Raw genomic sequence first — 26,941 nt, 5'->3', positions numbered from 1 at the left:
TTCCACGAAAAGTCCTTGAATACCACGCGCATATCATAACTCTAATGCTTCTCCTTCATCTGCTTCCTCTTTTCCTATATGTTCCTCATGAGCTCTGCGTGTCTAAGTTTTCTCTCCTCAGACCACGCTAGACCCTCTGGAGCGCTTCTTTCTCACAAGAACCTTCACTCCCTTGAGCGTCCTTCTGTACTCATCTCTGTCTAAACAATCCCGGTCCGTCAGCCCCACTTGTTCCATATCATCCCTAACTTGCTTGAAATATCCTATTGATTTTTTGTGACAGAGGACTCGTTGAAAAATTCTATTGTTTAGTCTTTCAGATTTCATTCCCATCATGTGCCCATAGAACCTCAGTCTTCCCACCCTAACGTCAGTCTCAAGGTCTGTTGTTTCCTTATAGATTTCTTGATTCGACTTCAACCTATATGTTTTGTTTTTATTATTTCTGAGTTTAAATTAAATATTAAATAGAGTTTAAATGCACATAAGATCGCAAAAATCGCTACCTGTATAATAGTCCAAAAAAACGTTTCTACCCTGAACCATGACTCATTTTTAGCGTCCAAAAAATCCCTAACATTTTTCGATTTTCATTAAATACAACAAATATTTTACCTGGTCCACTTTGTAACGTGATCTTCTTTATATCTGAATAATTTCATTTCATCAGTTATATTTATGATAATAAATCAACTAAAATTTGTTTGAACCAGCCAGGTTATTATATATATTTATAATTGACCGTATAATTTCAAATATGAAGAAGATGGTCAGGGTTGCGGTCAAAAAAGAACAAAAATAGTTTACAACTATTTATTATCCGACGTTTCGCCCCACTTTGTAGGGCTTCATCGGGGCTGTTAAAGATGATAGCTTTACAGAATTTTTAGTCCGTTAACGATAGCTTTGCTGCCTATCGTCAAGCCATAATTTCGAAATTTTATAAAATAAAATAAAAATTACCTGGCCGATTCAAACTAAATTAATTTGGAAGAAACTAGACTTGGTCTTTATGAACAGTTTTATAGTACTTTAGGTCTCCAGGAACCAAGAAAGAGTAGAACGGTTCATATTAAGCGATTTTAGTGGTTCATGTCAGCAAATGGATGACAATCTGCCACCTTTCAACATAGTACATGAGTAAATGGTTGATTTTTCAAAAATATTTATATTTGATTTTATCTTATATTCATGCACAGTGTGATGCAAATGTATGTCAGTGAACTAGTGTGAATAGAAGCTAATATGTTATATTCGATATTAAATATCTAAAATGTAGGAAATTTTTTTATATTTTTGCCAATGCTTTTGTATTTATTTTGTGTTATTACCTAATTGCAGGAAAAATTGAGCTGAATTTTATTTGTTTTAGGACATAAAACAGAGGCTCCTTGCAGTCCGAAAACAAATGGAGCTGCAGAAAACAGTGCAAAAACTATAAAGTGCTTACCTGTGGCTATATTGAAGAATGCTATATAGGATGTTGAACCTGTCCTCCAAAGGAATGCAGTATATACTGCCACTAAAGCCATAATAAGGATGGCTACAAGCTGGATTGTTTAAAATTCAAGGGCCCTGAAGATTCCAAGTGTTCATTCAACGTTTGAATCAACAGTGGACTTGGCTTATAGCCCAAATACAGAGAGGCTACGTTAAAAGCACTAATACAATGGGTATTGATAATTCATCAGATGCCGATAAATATAAAATAAATGTAACCAATCCAGAATAGAATAGAAAATAAACTTTATTCTAGGAATAGGTCCCTTCATAATAACAAGAAAGTACAATTAAAAGATAACACATAAAACCAGAAACTAAAATAACTCAGTTTATAAAATATCTACAATCTAAAATATATTAGTGGAAAATATAACGAATATATTAATGGAAAATAAAAGAAGTACAAAAATTCAAATAAAATATCACCAAATAATCACTTAATTTATAAGTAATGCCTGTGCACAGTCACATCTCCATAGGCCAAAAATAACATAATTTTTGTTACAATATATACATTATAGGGTAACAATTGAATATTAAAAACAATTATTCGCTTATGATCAAAATATTGTTTTAAAATTAACTATACTAATTAGAGATGGTCAATGAGATGGTATTGGAAAAAGAGGGATTTAAATGAAGATAGGGAAGAAGCATGGAAAATATTGGAAAGACAGGAATTCTAGAAGGCAGTGGAGCGGGCTAAAGAGGAATGTTCAAATATTTATAGAGATCAGAAAGATGAGATCTAGTTTCCTGCGAGCAAACTATAAATTTGAATTGCAAGAGACTGTACATTTAGGAAGGTTGTTGGGAGTTGATGGTTTGCTATATGTAACATCCGAGAAAATACAGTTAGAAGGCACTAAGAGTTTGGAAACATAAAAATGCCTTAACATAATGAGAACAAACCTTAAAAGGAATCCATGATGCGCTTCACTCTGTTCTCCTGTAAAATCAAGAGGCCTCCACACACCAAATTGCTGTTTGTAATTTTAAAAAACGAAAGATGTGAACAAAAGGTCCTCCCTCCGATAAGTATACACCGAATAGTAATTGCCAGCATTAGCGCCCCTTGGGGCCAATGTAATCAGAAAAGTCTCAAGGTTGTGAGGCATAAAGAAAACAAGAAGAGCGACATGTTTTCTTTGTTGGATTCAGAGAACTATCTTCATTCTAGTTAGAATGCGTTCAACTCAAGGAAGTGACTCTCCGACTAGGGAAGAGATCCTAGGAGAGAGTAGATACTGCCTTCATCCCCATAAATGTCCACCTGGGTTCACTCAGTTTAGAATTGTTTTTTCTCTTGTCTAATGTCCACAAACCTATAACTTCTTTAATAAATGTATTCCCTTTCACATTATAAAGAAAATGGTCAGGGATAGGGTCAAAAGAAAACAAAAATAGTTAACAACTATTTATTTGCCGACATTTTGTCCCACTTTATAGAGCTTCATCAGGGTTAAAAAGATACGAAAACCACAAAAACTTTTTATTTTATATTCTTATCATTGTCTATTTTGCATTAATACTATTTTATTTCATTTGTATATAATTGTCTTTCCACTTATTTTTAAATAATTCTAACCCTACCTTAATTTACCTTTTTGTATCTTATTATCATACTACATCAAAATATTTTTAGTTGTTTTTGTCGTAGTAGTCGATAGGTCAGCAAATAAATAGTTGTTAACTATTTTTGTTTTATTTCAACATACCCCTGACCATTTTCATCATAATTTGAAATAATACGGCTAAATATTTATGTATATAATATTACCTTTCACCTTCAATTAAATTACAAACAGTCCATTAATATTAGCTCAACAAGCATATTCTAAAGTGAGGTAGAACCTGGCCTTTAGTTGAAGGTACACTTCATACAGCTCTTGTTTTATAGAGGAAAAAATAAGTGAGAATCAAACAGCTCACACGTAGGTTGTAGGGTGCTGGAGTAGGTGTCAGCAATGATGGATAGATTAACTGTACTTGTTGACTGGAAATCTGGGTGATATGAGGTTTCCAGGATGGAGTTTAGTACAGTATTTCTAATTTATTAATTAGTTATATTACTATATTATTCACAAAATGTAATAATTTTATATTCACAGTGAGAACATTGATAAGGTTCAATTTTTATGATTTTACCTAGGATTTATTTCTAAACTATCAATGGTTAAAGCTTTGTTTATAAACATATGATTAAATTGATAAGACTTATAATCTGTATGATACCACTTAATGTGTACTTTAATTTTCCACCAGATTTATATTGACACTGGGGGAACATTGATGGGCTTTCTTACAAGTATGACATTTCATCATATTTTTTTTTTTTTGTTTTTTAATTTATAAATGTTACTTCATTCTCATCAGAGGACATTGAAAAGGGTTGTGAACAGCATTTCTGACCATACCATGTGTTTAAATTACCATTGTAATGAGAACATGGATAAGGATTCTCACCTGTATGATGCTGCTTTATACATCTATCTAATGTATCTCTTGTTATGGTTTTATAATCCCCATGAGGATATTATAAGGTTTCTTACCTGCATAATGGTGATTTATATGGCATCTAACATGTATGGTGGCACATTATATGAGATTTTAAATCAGGTAATCGTACGGCTTTATAGTTACAATGAAAACACTGAACAGGTTTCTCAGCTGTATGGCGGTTCGTTGAATGTAATTTCAACTGACGACTTGTAACAGTCTTAAATTCACAATGAGAACATTGATAAGGTTTCTCACCTGTGTGATGGGCTATTATATGTATTTTTAAAGTCTCATTTCTGGCACTTTTATAATCACAATGAGGACATTGAAAAGGTTTCTCAACTACATGACATGAGATAATATGTTTTTTTAAAGTCTCATTTCTTGCACTTTTATAATCACAATGAAGACATTGAAAAGGTTTCTCAACTGTATGACAGCGCTTTATGTGTCTTTTTAAAGTATCATTTCTCACACTTTTATAATCACAGTGAGGACATTTGTAAGACTTCGCACCTGTATGATGGTGATTTATATGTCTTTTTAAATTACTACTTGCAGCACTTTTATAATCACAGAGAGGACAATGAAAAGGTTTCTCAACTTTATGACGGAGAACGATATGACTTTTTAAATTACTATTTGTTACAGTCTTATGATCACAGTGAGGACATTGATAAGGCTTCCAGTCTGTATGACGATGCAATACATGTGATTTTAATTGATCGCTTGTTACAGTTTTATATTCACAGTGAGAACATTGATAAGGCTTCACACTTGTGTGATGGTACATTATATGTATATTTAATTTATGACTTGTAACAGTTTTATAATGACAATGAGGACATTGATAAGGCTTCTCACCTGAATGACGGTGCATTACATGTGATTTTAAATTAGAAAGTCTGACAGCGTTATATTCACAGTAATAGCATTGATAAGGCTTCATTGCTTCATCGTCATGTATATCTCTTTTTTTATTCATCATCACTTTGGCTTTTGTTCCCAACAGATTGATTTCTTCTATATTATCAATGGGACCTTCTGCACCTGCAGGCAATTAAGAATATGATTACAGGTGAATAAACCTCAAAATGGTTTCATAAAAAAAATTTAAAACATTTATTATTAATAAAAAAATTGAATGCATACAAAAAAAAAATGTATTGAGCATTTTACATAATTTTGTAACAAATATATTTTTGCCACATAAAAGTTTTAGCCATTGTTAAACAACAATTTTTCATGTGTTGAATAAACTTTATTGAATAATATAATTGTTGAGCCAGCTTGATGGCAGTTTGGCTTTTCTGATATAGTCTTGGTTTTTGAATTTTTAGCTCAGCCAAAAATTTTGTTAGGACAGAAACGAGATTATCGGAGAACGGCGAATGCTTCAATAATTTTCTAGACTAGTTCTGCGAGTTTCTTTTCATCCAATCACAAAATAGTTCAATATTTTTCCCTGCAAGCATCTCGAATATTTCCACAGCAATACTAGTTTCCGAATATGATCCAAAATGGTTTAGTTATGTAATTATACCTGTTGTGTTTGGGATACCAGGATAAATACTGGAGGTAATTATCCAACATTATTTATATTAATTGAGTCCTTAAAACTATTATTATTGGATAACTTTTCCAGAGGCGTGTTTACCAGTTACCAATTAGTAATCTTTAAATATAAAATATATTTTTCATTATAAATTTTATTTTATACCAGATCGGCCTGGTGGGCCTTACATGGTTGATATAACCGTTATATAATATAAAATATTATTATCATTGAAATATATAATATATTAAGAAGAGGTATTGGGAATTATAATCCTCAAAACTACACGAAAGAACAAATTATTAAACTGGATTTAGTGAATGACACAAATTCTTCCTTATTAAAATACAATTTTAATACAATACATAAATACAGTTTAATTCCATAATACTCTTCCAGTAAAAGGATTATTAAATTTAGAACAAATTATTTATTTACAATCAGTAGAACTGATATAATATAATAAAATGATTCAGATAGATGGTTTGCCATAAAATATACTATCATCATATTTGAATACCTAAAGCTGGATGAATGGAAATGATTTTATTGATATAGGGTTGGTGGTGGAGTTCAATGAGTGATGTGGTTGGCTATATTCTCTTGTTCACTTTGGTCTGTCTGAGGCAGCCATGTCTCCCTGAAGGTCCTACTCCATTCTCCAACTCGAAGTGCCTTAACTCTGTCACCTCCTAGCCCCCCACTTGGTTGTAAGGAGGTGTTACATTTCTTTCTTCCCTTTGATCGGCCTTTAGTGCCTATGCTCATGAAAAGGGTCATAAAGACTGCCGATAAGTGTTGGTAGTAAACCATAATTGACTTATCCTGTGAACTTTTCTGTACCATGTACCATGTATGTGGTTTTAATTGTCTACTTGATATAGTTATCTATATACAATGATAAGGCTTCACATTTACATGACAGGACTTACAGAACGTTATGTGTTATTTAAATAGAGAAATTGTTAAACTTTGTGGTCACAGTGAAAACACTGATAAGGTTTCTCAGCTATAAGACAATTTATTATATGTAATTTTAATAAACGACTTGTAATAGTCTTATATTCACAATGAGAACATTTGCAAGGCTTCTTATCTGTGTGTTGTGACAATATATGTATTTTTAATTCACGACTTGCAATGGTTTTAAAATCACAATGAGAACATTGCTAAGGCTTCTCAACCCCATGATGGCACATTATATGTGAACTTAACTGCTGTCTTGTTACAGATTTATATTCGCAATGAGAACATAGAATAGGGTTTCTCACTTTTATGATGGTGCACTATAAGAAAATTCAGTAGTCGCCTTGTTACTGTTTTATAGTCAAAGTGGGGAAATCAATGAGGCTTTCAACCAGTATGATGGTGCATTGTATGTAGTTTCAATAAATGACTTGTTACAGTATTATATTCACAATGGGAACATTGATAAGGTCTCTCACCGGTGTGTTGTGACATTATATGTATTTTTAGTTCATGACTTGCAACAGTTTTATGTTTACAGTGAGGGCACTGATGAGGCTTCTCACCTGTATGACGGTGCATTATGTGCTTTTTTAAATCACAACTTTTAATGGTTTTATATTCACACTGGGGACATTTAAGCGGCTTCTCATCTGTATGACAGTGCATTATATGTGATTTTAATTGACTATTTGTTACAGTTTTATAGTCACAATGAGAACATTGATAAGGCTTCTCATCTGTATGTTGTGACATTATATGTATTTTCAATTCACGACTTGCAACAGTTTTATAATCACAATGAGAACATTGATAAGGCTTCTCACCTGTATGACGGTACATTATGTGTTTTTTTAAATCACAACTTCTAACAGTTTTATATTCACACTGGGGGCATTGATGAGGTTTCTCACCTGTATGACAGTGCATATGTAATTTTAATTGACCTATAGTGACAGTTTTATATACACAATAAGGACATTGATAAGACTTCTCACTTTTATGACGGTGCATTATATGTGAATTCAGTAGATGTCTTGTTACCGATTTATATTCACAATGAGAACACTGATAAGGCTTCTCACCAGAATGACGGTACATCATGTGTTTTTTTAAATCATGATTAGTAACTGTTTTATGGTCACAGTGAGGACATTGATGAGGCTTCTCACCCGTATGACAGTGCATTGTATGTGATTTTAATTGACTAATTGTTACAGTTTTATATTCACAATAAGAACATTGATAAGGCTTTTCATCAGTGTGTTGTGACATTATATGTATTTTTAATTCACGACTTGCAACAGATTTAAAATCACAATGGGAACATTGATAAGGCTTTTCAACCACATGACGGCGCATTATGTGTTTTTTTAAATCTTGGTTAGTAACTGTTTTATAGTCACAGTGGGGACACTGATGAGGCTTCTCACCTGTATGACGGTGCATTATATGTGACTTTAAATCATGACTTTTTACGGTTTTATATTCACAATGAGAACATTGATACGACTTCTTATCTGTGTGTTCTGACATTACATGTATTTTTAAATCACGATTTGCAACCGTTGTATATTTACAGTGAGGACATTTATAAAGCTTTTCTACTCCTTCGTGATAAATAGGATTTTTGAAATCCATCTCAAATCCAGCTTTTATTCCAGACCAACCGATTTCTTCCGTCTTAGCAATGGAACCAACTATACCTGTAGGCAATTAAGAATATAATTACAGGTGAATAGTTTTATAAAAAAAATTATTATTCTATAAAACATTTTATGCAAACAAATTTTATTGCGGACTTAATTTACAGTTTGAACATTAAATAATATGTTTTATTACTTAAAAAATCCTGGGGGAAGTTAAGCTTTTTCTGATTATGCCCTAAACAAGTATCTGATATTAATACTGTGCAAATAATTATGTTAATAGAGAACACTAAAACCTGAATATGTATTTCTTACAATACCTATAAGATTTTTATAGATGATTTGGTTATACTTTACAATATTAATATAAACTGAAAATACAAAATACACAGAATAAAAGTAAGGAAAAAAAAAGAGGATAAACTAAAAAGATACTAACACTAAAACTAATATTTAGCTGGTAGAAATAGACTATACCACTTAATAAATGTACATATGTTATTAGAACTTTCAAGTTAATATTATTAAAAAACTTTTGAATTTGGGCCCATCTCTTATCTAATATTACAATAGGTAAATATATGTGGAAGTATATGAATAAGATATTATAAATAGATTACATACAGTGTAAAGAGAGAGACAAAAGTAAGAATTTTAATGAGTAGTCTTTTATGTGCTTAGATCTATATTGAGAATTTCTATCACAACTGGTTATATTTATTAGTAACTTGTTTCCAGTCTACCTACATGTATATTTCCTTATATTGTTATTATTTCTTTTCTATATACTTTATAAACATAGCAATTGCTTTGAAATGTTTTTTATTTTAATGTTCCGTTAATTCTAAAATGTTCATATCTTGTTTTTTCATTTACACCTGACGAAGCCCTGCAAAGTTGGGCGAAACGATGGTTTACAATAAACAGTTTTTTTTTACTATTTTGATACCTTTATTGACCACCATTTGGACTATCCTCTTACAATCTACTTAATATGGTCAACTGTCTTCTTTCAATATACTATATATAATTTGTACATGTATTACTAAGCTATGTCGATAAAACAATAAAGAAGGCACATTAAAATAGCCAAATGAACTACCAATAGAATATTAGATATGAAAGTTTTTAGATATACGGTCACAGCCAAATGCACTTCATGGTAGCTTGGTGGGATAACCATTTGGTTATGCCTTTATACATTTTAATTACTTTGTTTGTTATTTATAATACTTTTCTTTTTGTTGAAAAACTATTATGATTGCAATATTTTTAAAATATCAGACATTCAGTATTTTATTTTGCACCAGGTCCTTTCTACTGTTGACTTTTCATTGCATAACTGTCTTGGTGCAAAGTATCCTGCTTGTATGGAAAGAGAAAATTCGCACCGAAATATAATAATACAAAGCAACTTCAAGATTAATTTCTAACATTCTCATCATAATATCCTTAAAAAATAGTTAATACTGGCAAAATAAAAACTAAACTTACTACAAGAAGGTAACTCAGTTTCATTAGCCTTTTCTTCTTTTATAAAAAAACAAGAGTTGTACAAATCTGAAAAAAAATTTAATAAACAATGACAAAAATAATTATATGTAATATAACATTATATATTGGAAGAAGATAGTTGACTGAATGAAGTAGATCGTAGGAAGATAGTCCAGGTGGCGGTCAATAAAGCTACCAAAATAGTAAAAGGAAACTATTTATTGTTAACTAATGTTTTGCCCCACTTTGCAGGGCTGTCAGATAAACAGAGCCTGAAGATTGAAACAGAAAAATTGGTAACAATAAATAGTTTTCTTTAACTATTTTGATACCTTTATTTACCGCCACCGAGACTGTCTTCCAACAATAACATTACATATTTCATGATGGTGAAAAGATTGTTGACCATGAGGAGAAGATGGTTGGGGGTGTAGTCAGTGAAGAACACAAATAGGTAAAAAATTATTTATTAGTGCCAATGTTTCGAGCAAGAATTTCTAGCCTTCATCAGGGCTAAGAACAAAAAAAACAAGATAACAACCAATGAATAAAAAGATGTGTAAAATGATTAGAAAATAACTAACATTATGGATACATAAATAGTATTAACAGAAATGAATAGTTTAAGTATTTTGCATGTAAAATTGTTTCTGTTTCTAGGTCTGTTAAATGGAGAATAACCTTACACAACAGACCAGCTGAGCTTGTCACCATTTTGTTTGTTTTATGTTACTTGTTCATAGTTTGTGTTTTCATTGCATATTAATATTGTTTTGGTGGTTTTTAAATCTAATAAAGCAATGGATGACAAAAATAATAATAATGCAAAGACAGTTACCAATTAGCTCATCTTGATTCTCTTCCTCAAAAGTTAGATCAAAAAGGCACTTGGTAGCCAACCTTTCACACAACTTCTACTTTTCACTCATTCTAGGCCTGTTGTAATAAATTACTTTAATCAAAACTTAGAAGCAAGAAATAACATGAAGCTTTGGAAGGAAAAGTTATAAAACAAGTTACTCAGAAAATCCACTAGGAGCTCTTATGCATTTCACATTTAACATGACTTTAAATAGGGCTGCTCACAACATACTTATAACATTTAACACAGCATCATGAATACCCCTATTGTAAGAATTGAGAGAAAATTAGAATAAATATAAAAATAAAGTAAGAAAATAAGCATACAAATATTTTTTTATTAAAAAAAAAAATAAATAAAAATAATAATCTTAAGTAAAGAAAGTATAAAAACAGGTAACTAATTCCAAACAAATACAGCCCCAAGTATGATAGAATTGTAAATAAAGAACTAGAGTAATAAATAGTAACTATACTTATTAGAAATAGTTACAAATATAGTAAAAAGGAAGGTGTAAATGGTAAACAGATACGTGAAGTAAGTGTCGCGAACCGCTTCCTTTTTATGTATTCTAATTGACTGAAACTTCTTACAATATTTTTATCTTATAGTTGGCTAAACTTTGGTTAACATTAAATTGTTTTTTCTACTATTTTGTACCTTTATTGACTGCCACCCAGTCTATCTTCCTTCTATATATTTCATGTGGTAAACTATCTATGGTAAACTATCTTCCTCCAAAATAAATACTTAAAAGCTGAACTTACTACAAGAAGGTAACTCAGTTTCATCAGCCTTTTCTTCTTTTATAAAAACACAAGAGTTGTCCATGTCTGAAAATATTTACAAAACAACGATAACAATAATGTAATATAACTTAATTACAATTTTAACATAAATTTTTTTTTAGCCTATTTATTTATGTGCTCTAATTTATTTATTCATTTATAAGGAGAAATGGTGGGGGGATGTAGTATTTTTTTTTTGTAAATTTTTCTACTGCTATGATTGTTTTGTTCCTATCAATTGATAATTTTTGTATCTTTCGTTAGTTGATCGAAAGGTTCTTGCGGATCACTGGAGAGGAGAGGTGAGAGGGAATGAAACAGGGGGAATAATGTATTGGATGTTGCAAGGATTTTATTTAGTGTATTGATGATAATTGTTTGAAAAATGAAAAATGTTGATGTATTGTAATGGATATATGTTCAATGGGTACGCTGTGTGTTATAGCAACCCAATGTATTTGGCCAGCATGGCAAAAGAAAGCATTTCTCTCTATGTACAATTTGAAGGGTTGTGTTACCATAGTTATGAATTGACAATATGGTTTCATTACAACATCATTTCCTAATTAACACACATTGTTACAACAGTCGACGACTGAAAGTGAAAAAAAAACCATTTATTTCAATAACTTGACTATCGAGCCAAGAAATTGTAGGAGCATCATTCATTAGCCATTTGCAAAAATACTACTGTGTTTATGATTTTAATAGCCTGTAAGGTGTTTTAATCAAGTACTTCCCCTGATTGGCAAAGAATTATGGGTATTACCCGATAAGCCTGAAAGGTGTTTTAATCAAGAGCTATCTGTAATTAACAAAGATCCATTGCCTTTTATCTTCTTTATTTAAATATTTGTTACAAAAATGAAATAGGTGGTAACTATCTGTAATAAGGCTAAAAAAAAATAAAAATTAACCCAAACCCTTAGATAGCGCTTCATTGTATTTTTGAACACCGAACAAGAAAAATAAAAAGAAATAACATTGAAACAAGAAAACCCAGAAAAATGAAAGTGAGTGGAAAGAACATCTAAATAACAAAGAGATATGGGCATTGTTGCAGCCAACATATGGTCTACAAATCGATTACATGAACATATGATTTTTATTACATCAAAAACAAAACAACTACTCTCTGTTGTTTTTTATAATGCAAAAATAGACAGATGACTTCATAACGCCTCAGTGTGTGCACATTCATCTCCTCACTATGCACTCGTAGTTGCCAGTATTCTGGCCATCTTCGCCACCTTAATCATTTTAGACACAGCGGGAAATCCATGTCGGCTCATTCTCCAAGAAGACAAGGCAGGCAAACATACGTGTTTTCAAAACTACCTTCACCAGGACATAATCTACCCACAACAGGGACCCCCATCAATCCTTCTCGGTGATATAAAAACATTTTTTTTTTTTTTACTCTTGTTCAACCTTAATTTAATTTTTGTAATAGTTTGCTTTGTTCTTTTTTTTTTATAGTTTGTATATTTTCTATATTTTGTTTTCCTTTATTATTTTTATTTTAAAATTCGGCTATTCATTTCTTATCTTTTCACTACTTTTCACGGTTGGGCTAGAGTAAAGGTTCCTTTTGAACCCTTACCTGCCGGAACAGGCATAAACGATGAAAGATCTTAGAGGAAAAAATTAAACAAGTCAAAATAACAAAAAAGAAATTAGGCAACCTGCCGTTTATTGTTAAATAATATCAGAATATAAAAGGGTTAGGAATAATATTTCTGGCCTTGGAAAAACTAAGTGTTGTAAGGATCATCTGAAGTTTTTGATTGAAAGCTTGACATTTATAAACATATTTTTCAGAACATTTTGTTATTTATGCAGTTTACAGTAACTTTAAAAATGTATTTCAGGCAAATGGCTGAATGTAAAATGTATTTAATGTATGTAAAACTTCTGAACATTTTCATGCAAATATTTTTAATAACTTTCGACATTGATTATCAAGACAAGAGTACATCAACGAACTTAACTCTTTACACAACAGATTGAGGCATCTTAGGGCAATAGTATGGCAAGCATAAATAAGATATTGCATGAATATTTGATTATAAAAAAGATTTTTTTGTGTTAGATTTCACATGATCTGACAAATGCTCAACAGAAGGCTTGTGTCAATTGGTATTAGGATATTTGAAAAAATATGTTCAAGGTCCATCAAAGGCTATATATAACAACTGCACAGTTGACAAATCATGGGTATATGCAAATGAGCCTGAAATAAAACAGCAATCAACAGTGTGGGTGTCGGATTTAAGTCATCCGATTTTTCCATTCTTTTTTTGGATTTATATAAAGTCGGGGTCGGGGGTCTCATTTTCTGATGCCCCCCTTGCCGCGAACACTGGAAGACCCCGAAGACGCTGCGACTGCAATGCCGCCCCAGCCTAAGCATCATGCAAGCCAGGACCTGGCCTACCCCTACCATCACACCAGGCTCCAGGACACGCTGGCCAGCCCTTGAAGAGGAACGAGGACGTCTTTTCAGGCACAGGCGAAGATACACGGTCTTCACCGTTTCGCCCACCGTACACCTCGACGAGGGAAGCGGCTATAGGACGAGGAAGTGACCGCGACAGCGAATTTCCAGACGTCACCAGATAAGCACATTGTTATTTATGCCATGAGACCACCCAAACTTGTTTGTCCTTTTCTTATATTACTATATATGAATAATTTATATCTAACTCACTAACTAGTTTGCCCCTCCAGGGAATTAACATTATAAATTAAATAGAAAAATATATGCATGGTTTTATGAGCAGAAAGTGTCTCACAATTTCCAGCCCCCCTTTTCCACACACATTTAATTTAATCATAAAATTACACTCGGGACACCTGCAGTATAGCACGAGCAGGTCCCGATGTAAACAGTGGGTCTTTCAAGACAAGACAAATCCAACAATTGATAAATCTTCTGCCATTACTAGTAATATTATTATTATTGGTACGACAGACCGTGGAGGTCCAAGGCCTTGTGCGATGTACTTAGGAAATACATTGCGCGTTTCATGACATGGTTTCCATAGGGTGGGTTTGTCACTCCCACGCCTATTTTTGTGAGTGCCACCCATTGGCTAACGTGCCTCACAAATGCCCCAGGCGAGGCTGTGAGTGAGTATTGTAAATTATATGCTTGAAAAAATCCCGGATAGGGCCAGGAACTCAAACTCGCAACCTTTGGGTAGGCAGATAGGCTCTTTACAAGGCTGCTACCGTCACCCCCCGAATCATCTGCCATACAGATCTGATTTGGCACTTAATGACTTTTTCATATTCTCGCATCAAAAATAAATTATGTGGTCAACAATTTTTGACAACTGAAGAAGCAGTTGGTTGGGCAGAACATGAACACGAGGAGTTACCTCAATCAGAGTCTTTGAACATTGGTTCGAATACATGCAAAATGTATTGATCTTCACGGAGAATTTTTTGAAAACCATGAATCAAAATTCGATCATAACTATTCACTTTTTCATTACAGGGCCTGAACTATTTTGGCACTAGCCAGCTAACTTAGAAGTTCATAGAGAAAAAGTTTCTCACCAAAATCTGGCACTAGCAATTCTTCTTCTTTCTTCACATGGACAAGTCCATCTACACAGATATACAAAATATTTAAACGAAGGAAATCAAAAGAAAAATCTCAATAAAAATTTAAGGAGTTTAATAAGAAAATACTAGCTCCGTTAAGTGATCATTTTATAATTTTTCCTAGACAATAATTGATTTTTTTTACAACAATGTAATATACAATTTAACTTACCATTATAAACCTCTGATTCTTCTTCTTGTTTGGAACCATTCCTGTGATCTGCAACAAAAACCAATACATAGTGAGTTATCAGTCATTATTTTTAAATCAGATACTTTCAATTTTCTCTGATGGTATAAATAATATGGTAGCAACAATAAAGCAAGCCTTATTAGACCTTCTGGCTGACCACAGACAGCAGCTGTACAAAGGTTACTACATGTTTCACAGTAGAATTGTCAAGATAGGCAAATTTAATCATTTATGAAAGAATAAGTGAAATAGTGGATAAAAACGGGTTAATTGACAAAGATATAATTTGCTGATTTTTTAGGTACTATATGTTCGCAATACTGCAATCAAAAGTAGGGTCTGGAAAATTTATTTTGTTCATAAGTCTATATCTTGTAAACTTAATACGTGATTTAAAAAATATAAAATAATTTTGAACATATATTTTTCTTAACTACCCATACCTCACTGGAATGCACCTTATACTGTAGTGTATAAACATAGTATTCATTTCACACCCATTCTCACCCCTTAGACTACGCCTTTGTGAGTCGATCTCGACACACTTTTAAGATAAAAAGTAAATCTTATATACTGAAAAGTTGGCCACCCCTGGTATATATGAATTCAGTTTCTTTTTTAGGGATTGGTCCTTTTGTTTTTTCAAATATATTTCAGAATAGTAACTGTAACTCTGTATAACAGTTTCAGTTTCGATGGAATAACATTTATTCGGATGCATTTGGTCATGCATAGTGAGTTTTATTAATTAACTTATACATTCAAGTATACGTTTAAACTTTAAAACATTTCATAATTAGTCATAAATCTATTTACGAACACGACCTACTTCAGCTACGAATAATTTATATTACTATAGAGCTATTAGTATTTCTAAATCAAAAAAATGCCTAGTGTTTATTATAGATTTTAATTAATCAAGGATTGTTGTTCATTTTTAATTCAAAATCCAGCATTAATTTTGAGCTTCATCAATACTACTTTCACCAGGGATGTTAGGTATAAATTTTCCAACATATTTGATGTTTAAACCCAAAAATCATTCTAACAAATTTTAATAAGGTTGTTTTTAAAGATTCTAAATCTTAAGTCTTTGGATAATCATTTGAAATTCCCAGCTCATCCATTGAATGGCCAGAAAATCAAATAAAACTTTCTTTAGCAGTGAGGATTGATTCATATCTCTTATATAGACGTTAAAGTAGTTTATTATAAAATATAAAAGTAAAGGTGAGATAATAAGAAGTTAAAACTAAGCCCAAAATGAAAATTAGGTTTCAATAACCTAACAAATAATTCAAATATGATTAAATCTGAGCACAAAATAAAACATTAATACGATTAATCACACTATTTTAGGAACTACCAATGATTCTATCACTACAAAAACAAGGAATTCCTTACCAACTTCATCCATCGTTAATAAACGATAAATAAATGTGATAAACAGATACTAAAACACAAGGTTGTCAACAACTTAGATTTTATTTCCAAAGAGGTAAGAATGAAAAAGTGATTTCTATTCTTTCTCTCAAAACAGTTAAAAGTTAGTTCTCTCAAAGGGGCCTCTACATGTTGGCCAAGCCATGGCGAACTCAGACATGTGGATGGATAGCTGGTACGAGTTGGCCTAAGCTCGTTGCCGATCCGTCGAGAGTCGGTTTTTTGGACACAGGTCAAAAACTGCTTCTTACACTGTTAACTATATGTAGATAGGAAAAACTGACAGTTTGATTGAAACTGAGCTATTATCAGTATGTTCCTTAAAGCGGATCCACATGTTGGCCCCTCGCCACGAATCGGAGGCTTGTACAGAAGAAATTTCAAAAAGACATACCTTCTCATATTATCATAATTGAATGGCTTATGATTTGAAATAATTCTTCTGATTTTCCAAATACCTATTGAAAATATTTTTGATTGTTTCTTTAAGGGGAAAAGAACACATTTTAAATATACCTGTGTGAAACAAAAAGTGAAACGCACCATATGAACGAAGCATTCGCAAACTCCACCCTCTTTGTCAGTCCCCCCCCCCTCCACTTCTAATTTTGAATGATCGGATTTCAAAATTTTCTCGGTTGCTTCCTTACATATATAATATAATATTTAATATTATTTTATATATGTGAGCTAATATTTATTTACTCTGTTTATAATTACTTTTAGACAATGGGCGTTTATTTCTTTCTTTATCGACTTCCCGTTCATTACTTCAAGCACAGTTAACATAATAAACAAGACTAAAAGTCATAATAATCAATATAATTCTTTTATAAAAATGGATAGTTGGTTTTCAGAGGACGAAAATAAAAAGCCAAATTTCAGTTCAAAAAGTATTTTCAAATAATGACAACACTGAGTGTATTATCTCTTAGTTAACAATTGTTTTGTTTGTTGATAAGCCATGGAAAGTTCAGGTAAGATGGAAAGTTCTTACATTTATATTGAATTTTTTTAATATTTAATATATAATTAATATTTATATTTAAATTTTTATATATATCTACGAAACGCCATTAATTAGTTAATTAGAGAAACATTCGTACCTTAATAGATTTGCATTTGCTATCTTATTTTATTCATTCTACTCTTTAAAAGCTCCTTTTTTTATTTCATTAAAAATTGCTATTGAGGTTAATTTATTTTTCAAATCGTGTTTCACTTTTTATCCAAAATACTTTAATAACCTATAAGTTATCGGTAGATCTTTTGTTTTGATCTATTCATTTGTGTGTTATAACTTATTTATTCATTTATATGTTCTTTAAATTTATATAATAGTTCTTTTTAAATTAACTTAATTTTTTTTTAGTAAACTGTTCTACTGCTGTGATTGTTTTGTTTCTGCTTTGTTCATGCGTTGCTATCTATTTTTGTTAATTTGCTAAATTGATCAAACAGTTGGGTATGAAGGAGTGAAACAGGGAGAATAATGTATGGGATGAATTGGTAAATTGTTATTTTGCTTTGTGTGGGGAGGAAAATAAATATATGTATATAGGAAAAAAATTGTTGTTTTTTAAGAAAAAAATGTATTTAGTTTATTTATAATTATTGTTTGAGAAGTTTTAATGTACTGTATTATATGTCCATGTGTAATAGCAACCCAATGTATTTGGGTAGCATGGCCAAATAAAGTATTTCTCTCAAGCAATTTAGTGAAATCCTGTTTACTTGGGATTGCCTTTTGGTCAAATTTTGTAATTTGTAGAATGTGAAGAATTCTCTTAACTAATATTTTAAAATTTCTCTCTACTAGTTTATAAACTACTAAGTTTTTATTATTCCTTTGTATTAATGGCATATATTTTTACTATGATATATTAATAAGGCTATACGTTTGGATGGAGGACATTTGAGTAGACGTCATGGGGCTGCATGGGATTAAATTAAATATTTGATCTTTCTACTGTGAAAAGAGTGCTTGTGAAGCAAGTATATATACATAGGCAAGAAGGTCTAACTGGCATTTATTTTACTGTATAAACGTACCTCCTCTATAGGTATATATGCAGTATATACCTATATGCAGTATATACCTCCCTATAGTATCTTTAAATTAGGGTTAATCATGCTGTGTTACATGTAAAAAGTATTAACATGCTAAATGTTATTAGTATAAGATTGTGAGCAGCATAATTTTAAGTCCATGTTATAAAATGGGAGCCCCCAGCAGATTTTCTGGGCTACTTGTTTTGTATCCTTTTAATCTTTACAAGATTATCAAATCTCCAACAGCTTTGTAACATAATTTTCCTCCACCTCACTTTTTCCTTGTTTCCTTTCCTATTGCTTTATTATTATTTTTATACATTACTTCATTAGAGTTTATAAACGTCGAAAACAAAAACAACAGGAACTACCAGCAGTTAACCTATCAAAACGACAGTAGATAAAATGGTGTGGAGCTCAGCTGATCTATTGCCTGACATTATGCTCCATTTAGCAGATCTATTAACGGACTCTACCATGTTATATCGTTTTAACATGTTAAAAAAAGGAAATATTTCTCCATTTAACACAACTTTTTCCATTTAACGTGTTGAACCAATGATCAGGAATACCTCTATTATAATCTTAATAGTAAGAAATTCAAATCCCTAATGATTGGTGGTAATTTATTGGTTTTTGTTTGTTGCAGATCAGACGAATGGTTTCAAACAAGAGGAAGGACTGCAGGTTTATTATGGTGAATTGAATTTTCCTTTTAATTACCTTCTTTAATCAATTCTATTGAAAACCTGCTATGATTTAAGAAAAATAACTCATTATAATTAATTTTTCTTCATCATTTGAATGGGTTACTTTTTCTCTAATATGGATATGTATCTTTTAATATTGAGATTGTCATGTTATAAATATTTTTTTGTATTTCTGTAGATGGGCTTATGAATGTGAAACAAGAAGGTGAAACTCTTATCCCAGATGATGGTGAGAAACATTTATTCTTTTATTGGTGAAGATGGTAATTACCTAATATTTAATTCAAAGAGAAGTCGGATGGGAGAGATGGGGATGCAAACCAGATTGAGAATACATAGTAATGTATTTTCATATTCATTCATATATGCTGAAGTTTCAGTTTAAGTTGCAGGCTTTTGTCGTCAGAGCCATACAATGAAAATTAGTTTGCCATATCCTCCAATCAACTTCTCCTTGAATTTTATTTATTATTCGTAATGTGTAAGTGACCTCAAAGTGGTCTTCTGAGGTTTACATTTTATCTCATTTATTGCGTTTAAGTTTTATTGTGATAAAATCCATCCTACAACTTCCCCGCTACACACCTAATGTTCTTTTGTCGATCTTTCGGGGCTCTTTCCCCATGTTCAGGATTATCAGTCTGAAATCCCATGATACTATGAAATATACATTGCATTTTGCTTCTTTTATAAAATACATAATAGCTATTTTCATTTTTACCTTTTTAGTCCGCTACCTTGGACTACATCTGGACATACGACTAACTTGGAATCCTTACATAAGACTGAAAAGGCAAGAAACTGCACATCAAATCCGACTATTACAGCACTTACTAGACAAATAGTCTAAACTTCCAATTCAATACGAAAGACTGATCTACATGACAATAATTGAGACCTATCTGGACTTACGGAATTGAGCTTTGGGGTTTAGGGACTAAACAAGTCTGACTGGGATTTAATGCGAATTTTCAAAAAAATCTTCCTCCAAAGTAACTTTAATTTTGTTGATTTGAAAAAAAATAACCAGCTCTGAATGTTAGCAATAATAAACAATGGATAAATATAAAAATATAAAGAATTTAATGAATAACTAAAAGAGAAATAGAAAAAAATATATATAGATACAACTGATTCAAATGAGGAAAGCATTTCGTTATCTTTTGGTAAACTGTTGTACTCTGGGCAGGAACTAAATTTATATTTATTATTTTCATCTTATGAAATAATTTACTGTTTGTTAGACTGACTGAACTATTGAAGTGTGGTAAACGATTTTTTAGGAGTGAAACAAAGTTAATATTCGGTTTTAGCACCTCAAGAAACCCTTAAACTGAATTTTAAAAAAAAATTAGATAATAAAATATTTGGCCCAAAATTTTCATACTACATTGTTCATTCCTTTTTATTTATATCTATGAAATGATAAAGATGGTAACTATGGTAACAGATGTGATAAAAGCTAAATTTGCTGTACATTGTTAATACTGGTTGGTCCGATTTATTTTTGGAAAATAAAATGTTTTAGTCCAAAATGTTGTTCCTACATCAGCCTTTGATTTCTTTTTAGAAATCTAAAAAATTAAAATAACTTCAGCACAAGGTCTATTAACAAATCAGAACCGGAGATATAAAATAAAACTTATGAATTTTTTTCCCCTATTCGAAACTAATATTTCACCCTTATAAGGGCATTAAAACTATGTTTAGTTGATGTAGGCTAAAAGACCAGACATTCAGCTTTCCAACGGTTCTATTAATGTAGGAATCGGATAAAATGCAGAGAAGTTATGAACAATAGTCACTAAAAGAAAAAAAATATTCGAAATAAATTGAGGTGAAAAATTTGCAATTTCTTTAAAAAATGGTATTTGGTACTTTGAGACAAGCTAAAAATGAATATGAGATGCTCTTTTCTAAAAAAAAAAATAAAAAACTGGCTTACTTTACCCTGAGCCACATTATATTTTTATAATTTTTTGTTGATATATCTAATATCTTAATAGAATCAGTAATACGTTCTTATTCCTCGGAAAGAGCTGAATCAATTGGTGTACAATAACAGTGAAGCTTATACTTTCAGAGCTATAAACCAAAAACGCTCAATTTTGTTCATACATTTTTTTCTACTTGAGAATTTGGGGATTTCATTATCTTTAAACCTTCCCTTGGCGAAAGGGAACATATATAGAATATATAACTTATCATCATAATAAATTTTTAAAAAGACAAAGTAGCAGCCTTGGCATTAGTCTACAGAAGTGATATTTCTTGGAATAAAATAATGTATTGAAATTAATTTATTAATAATGATCATTCATTCCCTCTTACACCTTAAGGCAGAAAATATTAGTTCCAGAATAATTATAATAACAATAATAATTAGAATAGAACAGCCAATCACTTAGGTCTATTCTAGCTGGGGATTTTTTTATATTGTAACAGAAGAACAGCTTTGTCAGAGGAGCTCACTCAATTGGACTCTCTTCATCACTCGATACCAACAGCAATGGGACCTATTCAGTTTCCTCCTCTGACCTCCTGCTCTTCCCCTCACAATTTCATTTCATCTCTTCTCGCGTTACAAAATCAATTTACACCCATATAAGTTTTGTTTTTTTTTTGAGTGTAGGACATCAGTGAATAAGTTTCACAAAAATAAAAAAATAATAATACAAATAAAATAAAAAAGCAGAAAATATGTCAACTTTTGATTTTACAAATAAATGAATAATAAGAGCATTCATTTACAGTGCAGTAAAAGATAAAATTATAGTTAATCCAATGTGGTAAAATAAATAAAATATTTAATAAATTTACAAATTGTTTTCGAAAACAACATTAATTTATTTACTGAAGCAACAAATGAAAATAGGGATGGAGTTCCATAGAGAAGAGAATTTGATATTGAAATATCATAGATAATATTCAATAATATATAATTATAGGTAAGAGCATGCAGAAGTTTTATTTTTTATTTTAAATAAAACTTGTTCATTAGGTCACTGTTTCATTTGGGTTTATCTGCTAATTATAATAAAACCATAGGTAGACACTAGCTGATCCTCCTGACACTCCTAATAGGTACCCAGTCCTCGCCCTTTTGTAGCCTTAACTGAGATTGAGATTGTGCCCAGCACAGTCCCTCAACTGCCTGGTACATTCCATTGACAATTTCAGATACTCATTTTAGAGCAAAAAAGCCTGGCTTAACCTTGCTTATGTGAGATGCTCATTAAATAACAAATTGATTTTTATTATTTTTAATCCTAACATTGTTGCTTATAGGGGCAGTCGATTCTCCAGACTACAAAGAAGAAATAAATTGGTGTGACCCAAAAGCTAAACTGAAAATTGCTTTCGAAAAATGTATTTCTCATCGTATAGCTCAGAAGATATATCAATGTTTTCACTGTGACTACAATACTATACAGCTTCTTGAGTTAAAAAACCATGTAATGTACAATCATGCATTTAAGAGGCCTCACCAATGTCCCCATTGTGACTATACAACCATAAGAAGTGGAGATTTAAAAACTCATATAATGTCCTGCCATACTGAAGAGAAACCTCTCCAGTGTCCTCACTGTGACTATAAAGTAATACAAGTTAGTAACTTAAAAGTACATATTATGGCCCACCATACTGATGAGAAGCCTCATCAATGTTCCCACTGTGAATTTAAAACTGCAAGAAGCCATGTATTAAAAGAACATATTATGTTCTGTCATACATTTGAGAAGCCTCATCAATGTCCTCACTGTGACTATAAAACAGTAAAATCTGGAAGTCTGAAAAATCATATTATGGCCCGTCATACTGGTGAGAAGCCCCATCAATGTCCTCACTGTGAATATAAAGCTGTTAGAAGTAATGTTTTAAAAAATCACATATTATACCGTCATACAGATGAGAAACCTCATCAGTGTCCTCACTGTGATTATAAAACAGCAAATGGTACTCATTTAAAAGTACATATTAAGTCCCGTCATACAGGTGAGAAGCCTCATCAGTGTCCTTACTGTGAGTATAAAACTGTATCAAGTCATGTTTTAAAAAACCATATAATGTGTCGTCATACAGGTGAGAAGCCTTATCAATGTCCTCAATGTGACTACAAAGCAGTACAAGTTAGCTACTTAAAAAACCATATAATGTATCGTCATACTGGTGAGAAGCCTTATCAGTGTCCTCACTGTGATTATAAAACTGTTACTAATGGTGGCTTAACTACACACAAAAAGCGCCATCATACAGAGAACAAGTTATCTTAAAGCATGCTGCCATAATCATGAGAATCCTCTTCAATATCACTTTGAATATAAAACTGTAGCAGTTTGTGATTTGAAAAAAAAAATGTTTAGTTGTCCAGCACAGCTAAAAACCTGATCGATTTCCTCACAAACTTTTTCTTCTATTTTTATGTATTTGTAAATTTTTCTTACCCATAAAATATAACGTCATGTGTATAATTATTTGTAATATTATGAATTCATGTATCTTTTTTTATTAGATTATACACTGAATATGTGAGTTATCAAATCGTGAAATTTGTTAAATAAAATAAAAAACAATTGAAATCTTGGCACCAGTTTGGCTGCTAAACTCATGAATCCTAGACTCTTAAGTCTAAGGGAATAAACCTAATTAAACCATTGCAACACTTAATAAAAAAAAAAAAGTTAAGTAATCCAAAAATACCAAATTTAGAAAAAATTTGTACTCATCTAGATTACTGTGCATTTCAATTACTCATCACTTACATTTTCTTCTGTTTATTTCCTTATTTACATGAGCACTGTCTGATTTTTAATCATTTATTATGTCTAATTCTTACCTCTACAATATAATATCTTACTTCTACAATATAATATTTTATCTTTTATTAGTATTTACTACTATCTACTTAATTTATTATTACATATATTTCTAGGTATGTTTGTTATTTTTTCCTGTGAATTTGGATTGTGATCCGGTTTTGTTTTTCAGCCCTGATGAAGGCTTGAAATTCAGGACATAACATCGACACCAATAAATAAGTTTTAGATTCTTATTTATGGTTAGGGATGGTTATATATTTATCTTATTTAAGGATGCACTTACTGACCACATCCTGACCATCTTCTCATATTAATCTATGGTCAGCTATAAACTCCTCATTATAATATTTTTTTCACTCTAAAATAAATCTGAATGATGCATGACTGACTGGTAAGCTCATGAGGCGATGAAAGGAAAACTAGTATAACTCACTTTTATTTTTTTTTTAAATATTGAGTTATGGCCCATCTCTGGATTCTACATAGTAATAGTGTTGCAGGTTATAATGTAATATTAAATAGCCACACAGCAGCACGTTTTTGACTTACAATTAAAATTGTTTTTATGGTTAATGGGAATAGTGGTAAAAGTCAGATTTAAACCATCTTTCCATGTTATTTTACTTTTGGTTTAATCTGGAAGCTTTAACTGTTTCATTTTTTTCCCATAGACATCTTTTTAATTGAGAAAAAAAATTAAAATAAGGTATTTCTTTTTTTTTTTTTTTTAACTAAAACAAACACCTTATAGTTTCAACTCATCATGACTGGTTATTATTACCCTTTATTTGTCTGATTTTGCTCCCCAAAAATTACCTGGTGATTTTGTTGATTGACCGTCACGTCCCAGAGTAATAACATACGACTATGAATAAATAGTTATATAAATAACCTGTATATAAATAATAGTGGCTGTCATGACGTATAGTTTAAAGTGTTAAAATTATGAATTCAGAAAAATTATTTGACAAAATAATCATTCATCAATAATGAAATAATTCAACTTTGTAAGAAAGCACTGTTACTAGACCAGAGGTTATGCAAGGAGGTGATTTGGTCAAAATCATGCTCGACCGCCAGATTTTTACCCAATTAAGGAGGTTAGGTGGACCCCAGAGGGCTCATGAACCCGCAGGGCTGACTCACAACTACAGTGGAATAGAAAATAATTATATGCAACAGCCGAATTCGAACCCGGATCCGAATGTTAAATAATCATTTAATAAATATTTATATTTAATTAAAAGGATTTAGTGAATGACATAAATTCTTCCTTATTAAAAAACAATAGTTTATTTAATATCATCAGCAACGTTTTGGGAGATTTCCATCTTCAGGCTGTTGTAACATAGTCCTGCTGTAGCACAATTCGTAGATTTTGCAAGAATTTTGTATTAATATTATTCATATGGTCTTCATTCATAACCATATTGTTTTTCTAAATTTAATAATCCTTTATGCTGGAAGAGTCTTATGGAATTAAAAGGATTTAGTGAATGACATAAATTCTTCCTTATTAAAAAACAATAGTTTATTTAATATCATCAGCAACGTTTTGGGAGATTTCCCCCATCTTCAGGCTGTTGTAACATAGTCATGCTGTAGCACAATTCCGAATGTTAAATAATCATTTAATAAATATTTATATTTAAAAAAATAATTTCATATTGCATGTCATGCCAGCAGTATTGCAGGCTTAGAATAGTTAAAAAAGTAATAAGCGTATAAAAAATTAAATAATGGATAGATTTACATACAACTTTGAAAATTGAAGTTTTTAAAGCAAATCTATTGTCCATAAGTTGTTTAACTAAAATCTGTGAAAAATACATATCGCTGCCACAGTTCAACAGTGTAACATCTCAAAAAATAGTTATTTTGAGATATGTATATAATCTCAGCAATAAGGGTAAGATCTATACAGTAAAACATCAAATTTTAGAAAAACATATGTTATAAAATCTGAATTAAAAAAAAAACTAATGTTGAGATATTACAGTTTTGAACTGTAAATACTGTTGAAATCTTATTGCCTAAGATTACATGCATATCTTAAAATAACCATTTTTTGAGATGTTACACTGTTGAACCTGGACAGCGATACATCCTGTACTGTATATGCTGCATTCAGTACATGTACTATAAATTTTAACGATCAAGTTCTCCAAAACACCTATTGGCTCAAATGATCCTTCTTATAGAAATGAAATATTTACTGCTTCATCAAAAATGAACTTATATATTTTATGTACATATATAAAATAGACCTTATAATTTCAAATTATGAAGAAGATGGTCAGGGTTGAGATCAAAAGAGAACTATTTTTGAGTTAAAAGAGAGCTCTTTTAAATTAGTTAAAAGTTAACTATTTTAATTGTAAAGATAGTGATGATGAGAGATAGTTGCCCATGGATGAATTATATGGGGAGAAGATGGTTGGAGGGTGTGGTCAAAATATAACACAAATTAGTTGAAATAACTTATTCAATAGTGCCAACGTTTTGGCTAGAATTTCTAGCCTTCATCAGAGCTAAGAACAAAATAACAACCAATGAATACAAAAAAATAAAATATAAACAGAATGACATAGAGTAAATAATTGTACAGAATGAAATTAAAGTGATGAAAGAAGTGGAAAATAAAATATATATATATATAGGTAAGTAAAAATAACATAAGAAGGAAATAAAATAGAAATTTGAAGTTATACAATGCAAAGGAATATGAATATATTAGTTTATTAATAATTTAAATATTAAAATTATGGAAAAAAAATAAAATTGAGAGAAGA

General features: G+C 31.1%; 2 protein-coding genes across 6 annotated transcripts in view; one reads left to right on the top strand and one right to left on the bottom strand.

Annotated features, from left to right (window-relative positions):
* LOC106678511 (zinc finger protein 431) overlaps positions 1–16,721 on the bottom strand; it is a 39,130-nt gene extending 22,409 nt beyond the window's left edge. For 2 of the 5 annotated variants that reach the window (XR_010844853.1, XR_010844852.1), the window contains exons 1-6: positions 16,529–16,716; positions 15,104–15,151; positions 14,884–14,934; positions 11,299–11,364; positions 9,670–9,735; positions 4,870–5,055 (exon numbers count right to left, since the gene is read on the bottom strand). Coding sequence is in view for 3 of the 5 variants with exons in the window: in XM_014417052.2 (XP_014272538.1) it covers positions 6,914–8,232; positions 9,670–9,735; positions 11,299–11,364; positions 14,884–14,934; positions 15,104–15,151; positions 16,529–16,541 (1,563 nt within the window). In the remaining 2 variants the exon portion in view is untranslated. The other 3 variants (XM_014417054.2, XM_014417052.2, XM_014417053.2) reach the window with 3 other exon arrangements.
* Positions 16,722–17,421: 700 nt separating this feature from the next.
* On the top strand, positions 17,422–24,350 carry LOC106678512 (zinc finger autosomal protein-like). Its single transcript, XM_014417055.2, has 4 exons — positions 17,422–17,544; positions 19,269–19,316; positions 19,508–19,558; positions 22,618–24,350. Exons 1-4 carry the CDS (start codon positions 17,532–17,534, stop codon positions 23,601–23,603), a joined length of 1,098 nt encoding a protein of 365 aa, XP_014272541.1. The 5' UTR covers positions 17,422–17,531; the 3' UTR covers positions 23,604–24,350.
* The last annotated feature ends 2,591 nt before the right edge of the window (positions 24,351–26,941 follow it).

This window comes from Halyomorpha halys, unplaced genomic scaffold (genome assembly GCF_000696795.3).
Source record: "Halyomorpha halys isolate HHAL.00 unplaced genomic scaffold, Hhal_1.1 Scaffold145.1, whole genome shotgun sequence".
In the NCBI taxonomy this organism is placed as follows: domain Eukaryota; kingdom Metazoa; phylum Arthropoda; class Insecta; order Hemiptera; family Pentatomidae; genus Halyomorpha; species Halyomorpha halys.
Note: the sequence above shows the minus strand (reverse complement) of the source record. Positions and strands in the feature narration are given on the sequence as shown.

Excerpts from the sequence above, each read along its gene's own strand:
- LOC106678512 (XM_014417055.2), top strand. Across the intron at positions 19,317-19,507 it reads AGGACTGCAGGTTTATTATG|ATGGGCTTATGAATGTGAAA; the intron begins GTGAATTGAATT and ends GTATTTCTGTAG. Across the intron at positions 19,559-22,617 it reads AACTCTTATCCCAGATGATG|GGGCAGTCGATTCTCCAGAC; the intron begins GTGAGAAACATT and ends TGTTGCTTATAG.